General features: G+C 41.6%; 2 protein-coding genes and 1 non-coding gene across 3 annotated transcripts in view; 2 read left to right on the forward strand and 1 right to left on the reverse strand.

The window, feature by feature from the left end:
• LOC143286785 (lipoxygenase homology domain-containing protein 1-like) overlaps window positions 1–18,042 on the reverse strand; it is a 175,152-nt gene extending 157,110 nt beyond the window's left edge. The window contains 10 exon segments of the mRNA XM_076594567.1: window positions 1,328–1,472; window positions 2,614–2,749; window positions 6,508–6,752; window positions 9,618–9,783; window positions 10,565–10,738; window positions 11,314–11,475; window positions 13,359–13,522; window positions 13,977–14,123; window positions 15,357–15,557; window positions 17,904–18,042. Of these exon segments, the coding sequence (XP_076450682.1) occupies window positions 1,328–1,472; window positions 2,614–2,749; window positions 6,508–6,752; window positions 9,618–9,783; window positions 10,565–10,738; window positions 11,314–11,475; window positions 13,359–13,522; window positions 13,977–14,123; window positions 15,357–15,522 (1,505 nt within the window). The 5' untranslated portion in view covers window positions 15,523–15,557; window positions 17,904–18,042.
• The window catches only part of LOC143286786 (uncharacterized), a 289,541-nt gene that overhangs the window by 232,315 nt on the left and 38,382 nt on the right, over window positions 1–18,844 (forward strand). The window lies entirely within an intron of this gene.
• On the forward strand, window positions 18,684–18,755 carry Trnad-guc (transfer RNA aspartic acid (anticodon GUC)). The gene has a single exon. It is a non-coding gene; the product is annotated as a tRNA-Asp (tRNA).

Genomic DNA, 18,844 nt, shown 5'->3' on the forward strand with positions numbered 1-18,844 from the left:
GATGTCCAACCGAGGATAGACGCTGTATAAATATCCATATCAATCAATCAAATGGACATGTCACACACTAATTTTTGTCGTTTGTTACATCCGTTCAGCCCTGGGGGGTTCACAACCTCAACAGGCTTCCATGCCAAACTGATATGGATAAAACACAGAAAATACCATGTTTTTCCACCAAATTACTGTAAAGTTCGATCCATAAGCATGACTTTTTCTCCCAGCTTCAACCTCTGCGGCTTATACAATGATACAGCTTATTTGAGGATTTTAACGATCCCGGGAGTGTCATGTTCTCGTCTATTCTTAGCTGCCCTTCAACTCACCAAAATCATGATTTCTGTCCATGAATTTTTGGATGAGCTTCAGGTTAGTGTGCTAACTGTTCATGTTTTAAAAGTCAAATCCACACACATTAAAACGTTCAGATCAGCATTCAGTTCTACACTGCTCAAGCGCACACCCTCATCATGCCGAAAACGTGACGTAATGCCCATGATGCAGCCTTCAAATTGAAGGCAATTGACCTAGCAGATGACAGTGCAAGCGACGAACCAGTAGCAACCTCCACCTTGCGTTCATTTTCATCAAGTGAAAGCAAGGCTGAAGTCAGTGACAAGATGGCGGAGGAAGCTGTGCTGGTTCTCTTGAACTCGCACACTGAAGACAAAGATTTCAGTGAGCAGGACGATGTTGAATAAATGTGACTATCCCTAAATTATGGATCTTATTTTCATTGTGTTTTTTGTTTGTTTGTTTGTTTGTTGTTGGTTTTTTTGGTGGCACTAGCAGTATTTTCACTTGCTTTTCTTTGTGTTGTTTCCGCTTGTGTTTATTTCATAATCTACAGTATTGACAGCTTTTCTGTAGTATTGGTATGTGTTCCAGTACTGGTAATAAATGCGGCTTATAAACCAGTGCGGCTTATGTGTGTATGAAGTTCAATTTTTTTCAAAATTTAGTGGGTGCGGCTCATATACCAGTGCGCTCAATAGACCGAACCTTACGGTACACGTGAAAACATCCGGAAATACTGTATTTACAAAAAAGCAGCAAGTGTGGACTAAATTATATTAAATAATAGATGTCTGTACTGACAGTTTATGATCAGTTATGCCCTGTTCATCTTAGTGAAATGACTGTTCTGAACAATTATGCATTGAACATTTCAGGTAAAAGGTTGCATTCTTGACGAAAACAGTGACCAAAAAAAAACCCCACCCCACAGCAACACAATGGTTCAAGTGAAACGAGGTCCAACAACGACGACAAAGACACAACACATCACAGACTACAAAACCAAGACACAAAAGCTGACAGCACTTACTTCCCCCTCTCGAAATTGTTTTTGCGTGAAGTGAGTTTCTTTTCCCCAGAGTCACCAAACTCCCCAAACATGGTGATGTAGACATTGGCGTCTGTGCCTGCTCCCTTCTTGTTCCCAGTGAACACTGACACTTTGTACTTGGAAGCTGCACAAACACAAAACCATGAGGCGTCACTGTGTTCGGACAAATCCATATGCGCTACACCACATCTGCTAGGCAGATGCCTGACAGCAGCATAACCCAACGCGCTTGTCAGGCCTTGAGAGCATGCTTACATATTTGTGTACCTATCAGAGTGGATTTCTTTTTACATAATTTTGCCAGAGGACAACACTCTCGTTGCCATGGGTTCTTTTTCAGTGCACAAAGTGTTACCTCAATTTATCATCTCATCCGAAAGACTGGATGCTCAGTTTGGTTTTCCAGTCAAACTTGGGAGAAATGGCGAGAGCGGGATTCGAACCCACACCCTCATGGACTCTGTATTGGCAGCTGAGCGTCTTCACCGTTCTGCCACCTTCCTTCTATGCATATGAGAACAAACCATTTCCTGAAAGCAAACAAGCTGACAGCATGAATGAAAGAGAAGACATACAAGCAGCATCACTTCATATTTAACCCCCTGACTGCCGATGCCGAGCCTTCGTGGAGTAAGATCAGTATAGCCTGGTTCTGAAGCTGCAGTCACTACTTTCGTGTGCTTATCAATAGTGTAACCGATTTTTGCCGAACAAGAAGTAGGGCAATCCCGAAAGGAAGGGTCCAAATTTAGGACAGTGACACGACAGCCTTTGCTGATTTACCTTAGTGACGTAACAGTCCTTCACGGACCAGAACGAACACAGTTGACAGGAGCAGTGAAGGGGTTAATATTAAAGAAGACACAAGCAGCATCACGTCATATTTGATATCAAAGAAGACATTCAAGCAGCATCACGTCATATTTGATATCAAAGAAGACATAAAAGCAGCATCACTTCATATTTAATATTAAAGAAGAGATACAAGCAGCATCACTTCATATTTAATATTAAAGAAGACATAAAAGCAGCATCACTTCATATTTAATATTAAAGAAGACATACAAGCAGCATCACTTCATATTTAATATTAAAGAAGACATAAAAGCAGCATCACTTCATATTTAATATTAAAGAAGACATACAAGCAGCATCACTTCATATTTAATACTAAAGAAGACATACAGGCAGCATCACTTAATACACACACACACACACACACACACACACAGAGCATCCCCAGACAAAAGGAGGGAGTCACACACCTTTCCTTGTCGCCAAGGGATCTCGGCTGCCAATCAGATCCCGACAAATGGCGCCATCCCCTTCGCTCTTGGAAAGCCACTGGCCGCAGGGGAAGAAGTATTTCCACTGTGAGTTGTGCAGGTCAGTCACCACCACCTGTCAGACACAACAGCACCAACATCACCCACCAGCTGTAACAGAGAGCTGTGTGCTCTGTAGAACATCTCTGATACACCAAAAGGCACTTGTAAACACCAACGTCACCCACCAGCTGTAACAGAGAGCTGTGTGCTCCGTAGAACATCTCTGATACACCAAAAGGCACTTGTAAACACCAACATCACCCACCAGCTGTAACAGAGAGCTTTGTGCTCCGTAGAACATCTCTGATACACCAAAAGGCACATGTAAACACCAACGTCACCCACCAGCTGTAACAGAGAGCTTTGTGCTCCGTAGAACATCTCTGATACACCAAAAGGCACATGTAAACACCAACGTCACCCACCAGCTGTAACAGAGAGCTTTGTGCTCCGCAGAACATCTCTGATACACCAAAAGGCACTTGTAATTATCAACATCCCCTCATTATCAATATCCACCCACTACCACGAAAGGAAATAAGACAGCTGTATGCTCCATAGAACATTATCTGATACACTAAAAGGCATGTATCAGTATCAGTATCAGTAACTCAAGGAGGCGTCACTGCGTTCAGTCAAATCCATATACGCTACACCACATCTGCCAAGCAGATGCCTGACCAGCAGCGTAACCCAACGCGCTTAGTCAGGCCTTGAGAAATTAATTAATTAATTAATTAATTAATTAATCAATCAATCAATTAATTAATTTAAAAATAAATAAATTAATAAATAAATAAGATAAAATAAAATAAAATAAAGACATGTTTCATGATCAGCATCATTTCATTCTCAATATCAATCCACTACCACCAAATGAAATAGCTGCAAGCTCTGTAGAATAGAACCAATACACTAAAAGGCACGTTTCATGATCAATATCCTCTCATCATCAATATCCACCCACTGCCAATAAATGAAACAGATCACAGATAGATGTATGCTCCATAGAACGTCACTGATTCACTAAAAGGCATGTTTGATTATCAATATCCTTTCATTGTCAATATCCTCCTGCTACCACCAAGTGAAACAGATAGATGTATGCTCCATAGAACGTCACTGATTAACTCAAAGGCATGTTTGACTATCAATATCCTTTCATTGTCAATATCCACCCGCTACCACCGAGTGAAACAGATAGATGTATGCTCCATCGAACATATCTGATACCCTAAAAGGCACATGTAATTATCAGAATCCTCTCATTATCAATATCAACCCACTGCCACCAAATAAAACAGCTGTGGAACAACTCTGAACATCTCTGATACACTAAAAAGTATGTTTCATCATCAATATCCTTTCATTATCAATATCCTCCCATTATCACCAAATGAAACAGATAGCTGTATGTTCCATAGAATATATCTGATACACTAAAAGGCACATGTAATTATCAATATCTTCTCATTATCAATATCCATAAGCTACCACCAAATGGAACAGATAAAGAACATCTCTGATACACTAAAAGGCATGTTTCATTGTAAATATCCTTTCATTATCAATATTCACCCTTTACCGCCAAATGAAACAGATAGTTGTATGCTCCATAGAACATCTCCAATACACTAAGGCATGTTTCATGATCAATTCCTTTCATTATCATTATCCACCCATTACCACCAAATGAAAGAGATAGTTGTATGCTCCAAAGAATACATCTGATACATTAAAAGGCATGTTTCATTATCAATAGCTTTTCATTCTCAAAATATGAAATAGATAGCTGCATGCTCTGTAGAATATAACTAATACAGTAAGGCATGTTTCATGATCAATACCCTTTCATTATCAATATCCAACCACTACCATCACATAAAACAGATAGTTCTATGCTGAACAGAATGTCTCTGATACACTAAAAGGCATGTTTCATGATCAATACCCTTTCATTAGCAATATGCAGCCACTGCCACCAAATGAAATAGATAGCTGTATGCACCATAAAACATATCTGATACACTTAAAGGCACATGTAATTATAAATATCCTCTCAATATCAATATCCATTCACTACCACCAAATGAAATAGCTGCATGTTCTGTAGAATATAACCAATACACGAAAAGGCATGTTTCATTATCAATATCCAACCACTGCCATCACATAAAACAGATAGGTCTATGCTGAACAGAATGTCTCTGATACACTAAAAGGCATGTTTCATAATCAATACGCACCCACTACCACCAAATGAAACAGATAGCTGTATGCTCCATAAAACATCACTGATTCACCCAAAGGTATGTTTCATTATCAATATCCATCCGCTACCATCAAATGAAACAGATAACTGTATGCTCCATGAAACATACCTGATACACTAAAAGGCAGATGTAATTATTGATACACCTCATTATCAATATCCATTCACTACCACCAAATGAAACAGCTGAAGAACATCTCTGATACACTAAAAAGTATGTTTCATGATAAATATCATTTCATTATTAATATCCACCCATTACCATCAAATGAAACAGATAGCTGTATGCTCCATAGAACATATCTGATACACAAAAAGGCATATGTAATTATCAATATCCTTTCATTATCAATATCAATTCACTACCACCAAATGAAACAGCTGCAGAGCATCTCTGATACACTAAAAGGCATGTTTCATCATAAATATTCTTTCATTCTCAATATCCATCCACTACCATCAAATAAAATCAATAGCTGTATACCCCACAGAACATTTCTGATACACTAAAAGGGATGTTTAATCATCAATATCCTCTCATTATCAATATCCATCCATCACCACCAAATGAATTAGAGAGCTGAATGCTCCACAGTTCATCACTGATTCACTTGAAGGCATGTTTCATGATCAATATCCTTTCATTATCGATATCCACCCACTGCCACCTGATAAAATGGATAGGTGTATGCTCCGTAAAACATCAATGATATACTAAAAAGGCACAGGAACAGGAGTCATAATGGCTGCCAGAAAAAGATGGCGCTAGCCAGCGGGACAAAGGGGAGGTTACCTACTTCCGGGAGGTTATCGGCCGTAGTTTCGTTTTCTCCGCATAGGCGGATAGTAGTTTGCACAGGCAGGAATGTCAGACCCCTGCCGGAGTCTGCACTAGTTGGGTCACGGTTAAGTATGTGTAATTAAAGGCACATTTCATTGTCAACATCCTTTCATGATCAATGCCCATCCCATGGAGTGGTGGCTTAGTGGTAATGCGTCTGCCTTGGAAGCGAGAGGTTCTGAGCACATGGGATCAAATCACACACTCGCCAGAATTTTCTTCCCCTCTGAGGAAAATCCGAGTTAAGTGCTTTTCCCAAGAACACGACACCGTGCTGAATCAGGGTCTTAAACACTGATCACTAACCGCTCACCCTGATCCGTGTGGAGTGTTGGCCTGGAGGTCTAGAAAGCAAGAGAACCTGAGCGCACTGGTTCGAATCACGGCAGAGTCGCCAGTATTTTCTCCCCCTCCACTAAACCGTGAGTGGTGGTCTGGACGCTAGTCATTCGGATGGGATGATAAAGCATGGTCCCGTGTGCAGCATGCATTTAGCACATGTAAAAGAACCCATGGCAACAAAAGGTTGTTCCTGGCAAAATTCTCAAGAAAAATCCACTACGGTAGGACAACAAATAAAATTGCAAGCAGAAAAAAATACCAAAAAAATGGATGGCGTTGTCAGTGTAGCGACTCGCTCTCCCTGGGGAAAGCAGCCCAAATTTCACACAGAGAAATCTGTTGTGACAAAAGAACAGTCCAATCACTAACCACTTACCCTTTCCAAATACCAGCCAGCGCCCACACCAGTGTTGTCGTGTTCGATACGGACCTTCTTCATGGGCCCTACACAGTTGGTCTTCACTCGGAACACGTCGCTGTTGCCTCTCTTGAACATGGTTTTGGCATTGTTGGTCAGGTGCAGTTTGCGGGTGGTGCCCGTCTTGCCGAACAACGTCAGAAACACGTTGGCGTTGGTCCCCCCACCCAACACATCTCCTGTCACTGTCACTATTTCGTACTCTGGAAAAGGACACAGCACACAGGTGAAACTAGGCAACGTATACTGGAAAAGGACACAGCACACAGGTGAAATTGGGCAACGTATACTGGAAAAGGACACAGCACACAGGTGAAATTGGGCAACGTATTCTGGAAAAGGACACAGCACACAGGTGAAATTGGGCAACATATTCTGGAAAAGGACACAGCACACAGGTGAAATTGGGCAACGTATACTGGAAAAGGACACAGCACACAGGTGAAATTGGGCAACGCATACTGGAAAAGGACACAGCACACAGGTGAAATTGGGCAACGTATACTGGAAAAGGACACAGCACACTGGTGAAACTGGGCAACGTATTCTGGAAAAGGACACAGCACACAGGTGAAATTGGGCAACGTATACTGGAAAAGGACACAGCATACAGGTGAAATTGGGCAACATATTCTGGAAAAGGACACAGCATACAGGTGAAATTGGGCAACGTATTCTGGAAAAGGACACAGCATACAGGTGAAACTGGGCAACGTATTCTGGAAAAGGACACAGCACACAGGTGAAATTGGGCAACATATTCTGGAAAAGGACACAGCACACAGGTGAAATTGGGCAATGTATTCTGGAAAAGGACACAGCACACAGGTGAAATTGGGCAACGTATTCTGGAAAAGGACACAGCACACAGGTGAAATTGGGCAACGTATTCTGGAAAAGGACACAGCACACTGGTGAAACTGGGCAACGTATTCTGGAAAAGGACACAGCACACAGGTGAAATTGGGCAACGTATACTGGAAAAGGACACAGCATACAGGTGAAATTGGGCAACATATTCTGGAAAAGGACACAGCATACAGGTGAAATTCGGCAACGTATTCTGGAAAAGGACACAGCACACAGGTGAAACTGGGCAACGTATTCTGGAAAAGGACACAGCACACAGGTGAAATTGGGCAACATATTCTGGAAAAGGACACAGCATACAGGTGAAATTGGGCAACGTATACTGGAAAAGGACACAGCATACAGGTGAAATTGGGCAACATATTCTGGAAAAGGACACAGCACACAGGTGAAATTGGGCAACGTATACTGGAAAAGGACACAGCATACAGGTGAAATTGGGCAACATATTCTGGAAAAGGACACAGCACACAGGTGAAATTGGGCAACGTATTCTGGAAAAGGACACAGCACACAGGTGAAATTGGGCAACGTATTCTGGAAAAGGACTGGATAAAGTGTTAAAAAAAAACAACCCAGCACCACATCACTGTTTTTGAACAGTTTCTGATATGAACATAGTGTAGAAAAACAGGGGTGTTTTTGTCTTGTTTTTTTTTTTTTAACAGTTTCTGATGTTGAAATAAAGTAGAAAAAACAAACAAACAGCAACATGAAGACTGATATACAACTGACTTTTCATTTGATCAATCAAATCAAGAGGTCTGAATTCTCACCCATCTTTGCCGTAACATGTTATCTTGGAAACTCAGACATAAAACAGAAATGAAACAAAAGACAGAGCACAAGAAACATTGACACAGACTCTCATGTTCGTTACAACAATTTTTCATGCACTTTTCTTTTAGTTTTCTCACAGGAAAAATGTCTGAAATGAAGTTTATACCAGTTTAATTCAGAACTGGAACTGAACGTTTATTCCAAATCAACCCCCTTGAATCTGAACTGAGGTGCTATGACTCTTCAGTCACAGTGAGATCTGTTCAACTGACCCTCCCTCCCCCCCCCCCTCCCCCCCACTCCCCCCGGACTTACTTGGCGAGTTTAAAACTGGTCACAGATAAACAAAATGAAAAGTGTATTTTCACAGTGCTCCTGTGTGTGTGTGTGTGTGTGTGTGTGTGTGTGTGTTATGTAAGTCTGACCCTGAGTGTGCATCAAAAAATAACAATACTGTAAAAAAAAAAAAAAATACTCCATATTTCAATACCCTTTCATCTGTACTGTATTGTATTGTATTGTTTTGTATAACTCTTTGTCACAACATATTTCTCTTGTGTGAAATTCAGGCTGCTCTCCCCATGGATAGTATGACACTACAGTCCACCACCATCATTTTCTGTTCTTTTTCTGTCTGCACGTATATTTGTTTTCCTATCAAAGTGGACTTTACTATAAAATTTCACCAGGGACAACAATTTTGTTACTGTAGATTCTTTTATGTGTGTTAAGTGCATGCTGCACAGAGGACACGCGTTTATCATCTCATGCAAATGACTTCAGTTCCATGGAGTTTTTGTAATTTTTTTTTTCTCTTACAGACTAATCCAGTTCACCCCTAACAATGCATTTGTTCTAAAAACAGCAACAATGCAGATGGTCTGAAAAACAGCAGGTGCCTGTTTTGGCAGACTTAGATGTTCTAAAAATCAGCAGGTACCTGTTTTGGCAGACTTAGATGTTCTAAAAACAGCAGGTACCTGTTTTGGCAGACTTAGATGTTCTAAAAAAAAAAGCAGGTACCTGTTTTGGCAGACTTAGATGTTCTAAAAACAGCAGGTACCTGTTTTGGCAGACTTAGATGTTCTAAAAACGGCAGGTGCCTGTTTTGGCAGACTCAGATGTTCTAAAAATGGCAGGTACCTGTTTTGGCGGACTCAGATGTTCTAAAAACTGCAGGTACATGTTTTGGCAGAGTTATATGTCTAAAAACGGCAAGCACCTGTTTGGTTGGATTCAGATCTTCTAAAAACGACAGGTACTTGTTTTGGCGGACTCAGATGTTCTAGAAATGAGAGGTACCTGTTTTGGCGGACTCAGATGTTCTAAAAACAGCAACAATGCAGATTTTTTTTTACTAAAAACAGCAACACTGCAGCTGTTCTTTTTTTTTTTTTTTTTTTTTAAAAAACAAGTACCTGTTTTGGCAGACTTGACAGGGAAGAACTCCCTAAGGACCTGTCCGTCCCCGTGGTAGAGGGAGAACCACTGGTTACAGGTGAACAGCCAGGTCTTCTTGGTCTTGGTGTTGACCACCTCTATCTCCTGCAAGAACCACGCCTCCTCCTTCCTCACGGCTGATGTCTGTCGGGATACAAAAACACGGGGAACCATGGCTGTTATGATACTGTGTGTGGACTTGCTAGCACACTGACTGCAGAAATGTGTGAGCAGATATATGTGTACTCACACACTTACACACACACAACCACATGCGCAAGTGTGCGCACACATGCATGCACACGTACATTTAAAGTGAACAGACCTTAAATTGAAGAGAGAACACACACACACAATCACGTATACACACATGCACAGACTCACTTGATGCATATGTCTGCACATATACACTGACTCACATTCACTATCCCACCTCCACACATTCTCATGCACACTCTCACTTGCATGCACAAACACACACACACACACACACACACACACACACACACACACTCATGCACAGGCTCACTTGAATGCATACATATACACACTGAAACACATACACTATCCCACATATATACATACTCATGCACAGATTCACCTGAATGCATACAGGCGCACATACACAAACACACACACACAAACACTGTGTGTGTGTCTCTCTCTCTCTCTCTCTCTCTCTCTCTCTCTCACACACACACACACACACACACACACACACACACACACACACACACATACTCATGCACAGACTCACTTGCGTACATACAGGTGCACACACACTCACACACATGTACACCATCACACCTCTACACACACACACACACACACACACACACACACACACACACACACACAGACCAACCCACACACCATCAAACTGACACACAATAAACCCAGGTCTGAAACAGCTCCGACGCCCTACCTCAATAACAAGAGACTGGATGTCTCCGATGTTGAGACCACGGATCTTGAACACATGAGTGGAACCCCTGGCGAAGCGAAACGCCACCCCTTTGTTGGACTTCACAGATCCCGCTTTCTTGGTCAGTCTGGTCTTGGGGAGTTTGCCCCTCGTCCCTTTGATCTTCAGGAATACCTGGACGCATGACAATGACCCCCGTCAGGTACTGATGACCAGGGAAATCAATACTGAGAAAGAAATAAAACTTGTAGCGACAAATAAATTTTTTTTTTAAAATTTTGAACAGAAATAAAAACTACCCTCCTGCTCGCTCGGTTTCAGTCGTTCTCACCAGCTGTCCACTTCATCTCAGACTCCATTAATTCTAGCAAGCTTACACTACAATCAATGATGATCTAAAAGATGGAAAAAAAAATTAAAATAAAAATTTTTTAAAAAGGTATTTAAAGAATATTACTACTTCTACTACAACTACTACTGCTAATAACAATGATAATAATTTCAATAACAATATTAATAATGAGAACAATAATAATAGTGTGCATGTCTATAGCACTAACCCTGTGACTCTAACTGCATTTAGACAGAGAAAGAGAGAGGGGAGGGGAGGGAGAGAGAGAGAGAGAGAGAGTTGCCACGCCCCTTATATGCAGACACACATGCTGAGGGAGAAGGGCAGAGGCACAGACAGGGCGCGAGTGAGAAGAGACTAAATTACGACGAATAACTAATCATCCGTCAGCTGTCACCTTTGCGTCAGTGCCTGCATTTTTGACGTCCCCTGTGGTGACGGCCACTTTGTACAGAACTTCACCTCCGTCCTTCCCCTTCCCACTGGACCTCAGGCCTCGTCTTGACCCCAGGGTCAGACCCCCGGCACTTCGGGGTCGGGCAAAGCGCCTCAGCATTCTCTGCAATGTGGCAGGGAGAAAAGAAAAAATTATAACTATTTCAACCTAGTACCCATTTATGTTAGACTTCTCACACATTTGCCACTGCGTATATAAACCAATTACATACCATAGTACTGTACACGTTATACCATTTATGTTATATTTCTCACGCATTTGCCATTACACACATACCGTAGTACTGTACACATGACACCGCTTATGCTAGACTTGTCACACATTTGCCATTACACATATAAACCAATTATATACTGTAGTACTGTACACATTACGCCACTTATGTTAGATTTGTCACACATTTGCCATTACGCATATAAACCAATTATATACCATAGTACTGTACACATTACGCCACTTATTTAATACTTCTCACACATTTGCCATTACACATATAAACCAATTACATACCGTAGTACTGTACACATTACGCCACTTATGTTAGACTTTTCACACATTTGCCATCACACATATAAGCCAGTTACATACCCTAGTACTGTACACATTATACCACTTATGTTAGACTTCTCACACATTTGCCATTACACATATAAACCAACTACAACAGTCTTACCACAGTACTGTACACGTTATATCACTTATGTTAAGACTTCTCACACAACATTTGCCGTTGCTATCGTTGTTTTGTTGATGAGCCCATCACATGAACGTTGCCCTTCTAAGTCTGGCATCGTTCGCAACCGTTATCTTCCCATCATGACCCCTTCTCTCGGGAGAGTCCTCCATTATATTCATATCGGGCCAGTTTCCATAGTTTCATACACACAGCACATGACGCACAGTGTTGTTCATAATACTTAACACAGTGATGGCCTAGAGGTAACGCGGTCTGCCTTGGAAGCGAGAGAATCTGACCACGCTGGTTCGAATCATGGCTCAGCCGCCAATATTTTCTCCCCCTCCGCTAGACCCTGAGTGGTGGTCTGGATGCTCATCATTCGGATAAGACGATAAACCGAGGTCCTGTGTGCAGCATGCACTTAGCGCACGTAAAAGAACCCATGGCAACAAAAGGGTTGTTCCTGGCAAAATTCTGTAGAAAAATCCACTTTGATAGGAAAAATAAATAAAACTGCACGCAGGAAAAAATACAAAAAAAATGGGTGGCGCTGTAGTGCAGCGACGTGCTCTCCCTGGGGAGAGCAATCCGAATTTCACACACAGAAATCTGTTCTGATAAAAAGAAATACAAATACAACTACAAATAATAGTAACAAATACAAAAATTTGTTTACACATATAGTTTTCTTAACTGACTGGTTACCAGTACCTTGTACTGTACTTTCAAGAGCAATAATTTCTTTGTGATTTTCTCGTTTTCTCCTGTTAAAATTAACAAATGTTCATATCAACCTGTGTACTGTTTTTACCTTCAAAATTAATACTTGAGATCTCTCCACACTATGCACAATGTCAAATAGTTCAGTCAGCGGCATGCTCATATACAGTGCTATGAAATCGAAAAATCAGTTTTTTTATGCACAACACAAATCTTCTAGGAGATTAATTTTTTTGTCCCATTCTGTAACTCTGCTGTTCCCAATCATTTATTCAGATTCATGTCCAAGATGGAATTAAAGAGTATTGTGGAAACCAAAACATAGCAAAATGATGGGGGGGGAGGTTGTTGTTGTTTTATGCTATAGTTTTCTCGGTTGACAGAGTACTGTGACCAGAATTTTCCTGTGCTTTTCTGTTTAAACAGTTATTTTGATTTGAAAAATGTTACAATACACCACAGGACAACCATGAAAATCATATACAAGGTCTTTTACTGATATATATGTACACATTAAGTATATAATGAATGTTCTTTTTAAAATGGTTGATGAACAATAAACTGCTTTAATGACGATGAGTGTTACCTGTCGTTTCAGCTCCTCCAACTGCATCTGACCAAATCTGCTCTCAAAGTAATCCACCAGGTGAGGATCGAGCATGGGGTCATAGGAGGGGATGGGCACACTCTTTCCATTCTCTACTCTGGGGTACCCCAAGGTGGAGTTCACAAAGGCTTCCATTTTACGTTCTGTGCAAAAAAAAAAAGACTTTTTTTTTTTCATCTATTTTGTCATTAGCAGAAGACTGAACATGAACAGGCAGTCCATATGCATAGACAGAGATATGTATGACAGATATATGCATGTGTGCACTTACACACACACACACACACACACACACACACACACACACACACACACATGCACACACTCACGCGCGCGCACACACACACACACACACACACACACACACACACACGTACACTCACACACATCCTCACACATACTTACAGACCTTCAAACACACACACACACACACACACACTCACACACACACATACACATTCCCTCTCTCTCTCTCACTCTCTTTCTCTCTCTTTCTCACTCTCACTCTCTCATGTCTCTCTCTCTCACTCTCTCTCTCTCTCTTTCTCACTCTCTCCGCCCAACATTTCTCAGAAATGAACAGAAACCCTCACCAACCTGCATAAGGCAAGCGTAAATTGCTGTCCAGTGGCTTGTAGCCCCGTGCAGGAGGCGCATACACCTGACCGAAATGGCGAGGTTCTTTATAGTTGGAGTTGTGCCATGCAGGTTTGCCTTCCATCCCAAGCTGCCTGGATACAGGAGCTGAAGACACCACACAACAACAGGTACACGATATGCTCGCGGTCATCAGTTTTGACCAGACCACCAGAGGTCCCACAAACGAGTTTCAGTTTCAGTTTGTCAAGGGGGCGTCACTGCATTTATATACTGTACTGACAGACCAGCAGCATGACCCAACGCACTTAGGCCTTGAAATGAATAAATACCAACAGCACATTCCCCTAAACACTGTTAATAAATTTCATTAAGGTTCTAGAAAATAAAACACCATTAACAAAAAGAACTGGAGAAAATTAAACAAACTTCTTCTTCTTCTTCTTCTGCGTTCGTGGGCTTCAACTCCCATGTTCACTCATATATACGCGAGTGGGCTTTTTATGTGTATGACCGTTTTTACCCCGCCATGTAGGCAGCCTTACTCCGCTTTCGGGGGTGTGCATGCTGGGTATGTTCTTGTTTCCATAACCCACCGAACGCTGACATGGATTACAGGATCTTTAACGTGCGTATTTGATCTTATGCTTGCGTATACACACGAAGGGGGTTCAGGCACTGGCAGGTCTGCACATATATTGACCTGGGAGATCATAAAAATCTCCACCCTTTACCCACCAGGCGCCGTCACCGTGATTCGAACCCGGGACCCTCAGATCGAAAGTCCAACGCTTTAACCATTCGGCTATGGCGCCCGTCAATTAAACAAACAAAAATTAAGTTCTTTGTAACAATGCAAGTCACAAACTGGACAATAAAATGTTTACTGAGTAACACAAAACAAAAGTGATACAAATTTAAACAAATCAGTTTTTATATTCTTACATGATACATGATACCATAAACAGGAAACATGATAACTTTGGTTCTCATAACTGTGCTCATGCATATCACATATCATATCCACGCACAAGCATGCATACACAAAAACACAAACTCATGCAAACGCATTTATGTGTGCACACATCCATACACACACAGACAAACAGATGCACATGCAAGCACGCAATCATACAGTAGGTCTTCACACTTCTTTCTCTATCTAATGTCACTGTTAATGAAAACATGCTAAATTAAAGTAGAAACACAGCACGTCCACACACACACATTAAATTTAAGAAGAAACACAGTGCACACACACACACACACACACACACACATATTTGACAAACTAACACAGACAATTTTCACTTATACAAATCACGCACACAAAAATGTTTTTTAAAGGAGAATTACAGAAGAAAAAAACCGCAACCACACCTGAAGAAGGTCTAGCCATTTTCTTTGGCGGTCCGGCAGCATACGGTGGACGCGGCGCATATTTCATCTGACTGGAGCGAGGAGCCTCAGCTATTGTGAGACAGCGCCGCACGCCCTCGCTGTTTGTGTTGGGCTGCTGCATGAAGGAGCCACCCGTGATACTCATGATGTCAACTGTACTTCAAATGTCTTTGCTGCTTCCTGCAACGTGAAAATCCTGCATTGATAATCTGCTTTCATCTTGAACAACCTGAATGACACTGATATTGGTCTTGAAATTATGTCCTCAAAGATGGCAATTGAAAATAAAATATTTCAGAGGTGAATATATATATATATATATATATATATGGAGAGCGAGAGAGAGAAAGAAAGAGAGAGTGTGTGTGTGAAACAGAGACAGAGACAGAAACAGAGACAAACAGAGAAATCAAATAAAAAAGCTGCTTGCTATCTGATTCAATAATCACACACACACATTCTCTCTCTCTCTCTCTCTCTCTCTCTCTCTCTCTCACACACACACACACACACACACACACACACACACACACACACACACACACACACACACACACACACACACACACACACACACACACACACACACATACAGAGAATATGTGTCACTGTGCATGGGTGTGGGTTCACAGTAGGTGACCATGTGTGTGAAGTCAAATACTTCTCCCTATTTTTGAGTGCACATGAAATCGTTGGAAAAGACAGACATTTCAACGGTGAAGACAGAAATTCACTGAAAACCAAGCAGCCAGTTAATGTGAGAGGGAAACTACATGGACCAGTCAGTCAAGTCATATGAACTGACAAGGGAGTTATCCATAATTATGGAAGTGAAAAGCTAGTCACAGCAAAATACACACGCATTTTAGATTAGTAAACAGTGGTCTGACATGTATGTTTGTGTGTGAGTGTGTGTGCATACGTGTGTGTGTGTGTGTGTGTGTGTGTGTGTGTGTGTGTGTGTGTGTGTGTGTGTGTGTGTGTGTGTGTGTGTGTGTGTGTGTGTGTGTGTGTGTGTGTGTGTGTGTGTGTGTGTGTGTGTGAGTGTGTGTGAGTGTGTGTGTGTGTGTGTGTGTGTGTGTTTGTGTGTGTGTGAGTGTGTGTGCATACATGTGTGTGTGTGTGTGTGTGTGTGTGTGTGTGTGTGTGAGTGTGTGTGTGTGTGTGTGTGTGTGTGTGTGTGTGTGTTTGTGTGTGTGTGAGTGTGTGTGCATACATGTGTGTGTGTGTGTGTGTGTGTGTGTGTTGTGTGTGTGTGTGTTGTGTGAGTGTGTGTGCATACATGTGTGTGTGTGTGTGTGTGTGTGTGTGTGTGTGTTTGTGTGTGTGTGTGTGTGTGTAAGAGAGAGAGAGAGAGAGAGACAGAGAGATTTTGAGCTTTTGTGGAGAAATGGGGTGGAGGGCATGTGAGATTAATAGTTTTGGTGAGTGTGTGCACACACATATGAGAGTGTTTGTGTTCATGAACACATGCGTGTGCATGCATGTGCATGTGGGTATGCACTCAATTGTATCTCTTAAAACATCAATGTGTGTGTGTGTGTGCGTGTGTGTGTGTGAGTGTGTGTGTGTGTATGTGTGCGTGTTGTGTCATGCACAAACAGATTAAGCAGGACAGACATGTGGACAGGCAGTAAACATGCATGCACATAAGAGTTGGATGTACTGTTTGGGAGTAATCCCAGGAACAAACTGGGAAAGGTAGCAGGACTGGTCTTCAATCTTAACAGATCCACTGTCTCCATAAACACTGAGGTGCCTTCAAACAGTCTGCATTTGCAGTGAGAGGAAAAAGATAAGATGGAGACCGGGATATACCCTGGGCCTTTATTTCATGAATTCCAGGCTGAATCACTCTCGCTAGCTAAGCACTATCCACAAACAAACCCCAACCAGCACAAGCACATCTCCAACCCTTCAGTTACCACTGCTATGATCCATGGTCTGTATACTTTTAATTCAAAATATGATACGGCTAAGCTCCCTCTTGATCAGATAAGCCTTCTTGGTCTAGCCAACAAGAAAACATCAGAAGAACTCTGTGTGTGTGTGTGTGTGTGTGTGTGTAGTATTATGATCCTACATCTGATGCTGCTGCTGACTGTATTAGACTCTTTTTTTTTAATAATAAAAAGTCAGGAAAATGAGCAGGCACAGACTGAATAGTTGTTTACTGCAATACTGAAAAAGAGAATGAGAAGGTGAGAGAAAGAAACAGAGATGAGAGGAAAGAAGAGAGAGAGAGAGAGAGAGAGAGAGAGAGAGAGAGAGAGATGGTTTCTGTGATGTTCGAACCCAGATATAGAAAATGAGAGAATGCACACTTCGATCTCATTGACAATCGCTGATAAATGGACTTCTTTCAAAATTACACCGTGTTATCTTTTGCCTAAGCAGCCTTTCTTTTTTTAATGTTTTTAAAGAAAATTCAAGCGACTTGTCGAATCGTGTGCAGAATGAAGGGAGGGAGCCGGGAGGGTCTTGACTTGTTCACACAAGTTTCCGTTAAGAAAATGCAACACTCACCTTAATCAACGGTGTCTGTGAATCAGGTGTTCAAATACATGTCTCGCGATGTCCCCTATCCAGAAACATACTCTGACAGTCACACACGAAACAAAAAATAAAATCTTGTGCACCACATGCGGACAGTACAAACTAACTGTTGTTTGGATGCGTTGCCAGACCTTCTGCGCATGCGTAAGCGGAAGAATTACAAAGTTTCTCAAATGAGAAACGATTCAAACGGAACGAAAAGACCATGTTGCCTATGACAGACTCGTTGAAATTTATTCTTCTGTGTCTCACGTAAAGAGAGATGACGGAGATGACTTACTCGCAATCAGATAAATCTACCTCAAGATATCAAGACCGAAATAAATCTTACTCATGTGGACCAGAAGCCAGAAGATCAGAGGTTTTTCTTCAAATGAGAAACCGACAAAAGAAAAAAAAGTAGATTTTCAATAAGTTTATGATGCAAATCGAGATCAGTGTTTATCTGTGTGCATGGAACTTTATTTCTCCCTTTTTTCTACCAACTCACGTAGTTATGGGGACAGACTTAGGCGCCCTCGTAAAAGGCCTCGCGAAGCATGGTCTTCGTAAAAAGGCCATGTGCGAAGGTAAACGCGGTTCCAAACAGAAACTCTCTCCTATTCTTTCTTTCTATTCATGTGCCTGGTGCAGAAGTTGCATTGAGACTGCATATGTAGGCATTGTAAGAACACTCAACACTCAACAGAACCGAGCAACTTAACACAAGCTGAATAAGACATATACTTATCTTTTCTGTATCACCATAGCTCCTCGGTAGTATAGTGGTCAGTATCCCCGCCTGTCACGCGGGAGACCGGGGTTCAATTCCCCGCCGGGGAGGGCTGAATTTTTTTTCTCTGTTTTTGGTGTGTGTGTGTGTGTTTTTCTCCATGTCTTTTTCTTTTCTTTTTTTTTTTCTATTAATGTCA

Source organism: Babylonia areolata, chromosome 10, assembly GCF_041734735.1.
Source record: "Babylonia areolata isolate BAREFJ2019XMU chromosome 10, ASM4173473v1, whole genome shotgun sequence".
In the NCBI taxonomy this organism is placed as follows: Eukaryota; Metazoa; Mollusca; class Gastropoda; order Neogastropoda; family Buccinidae; genus Babylonia; species Babylonia areolata.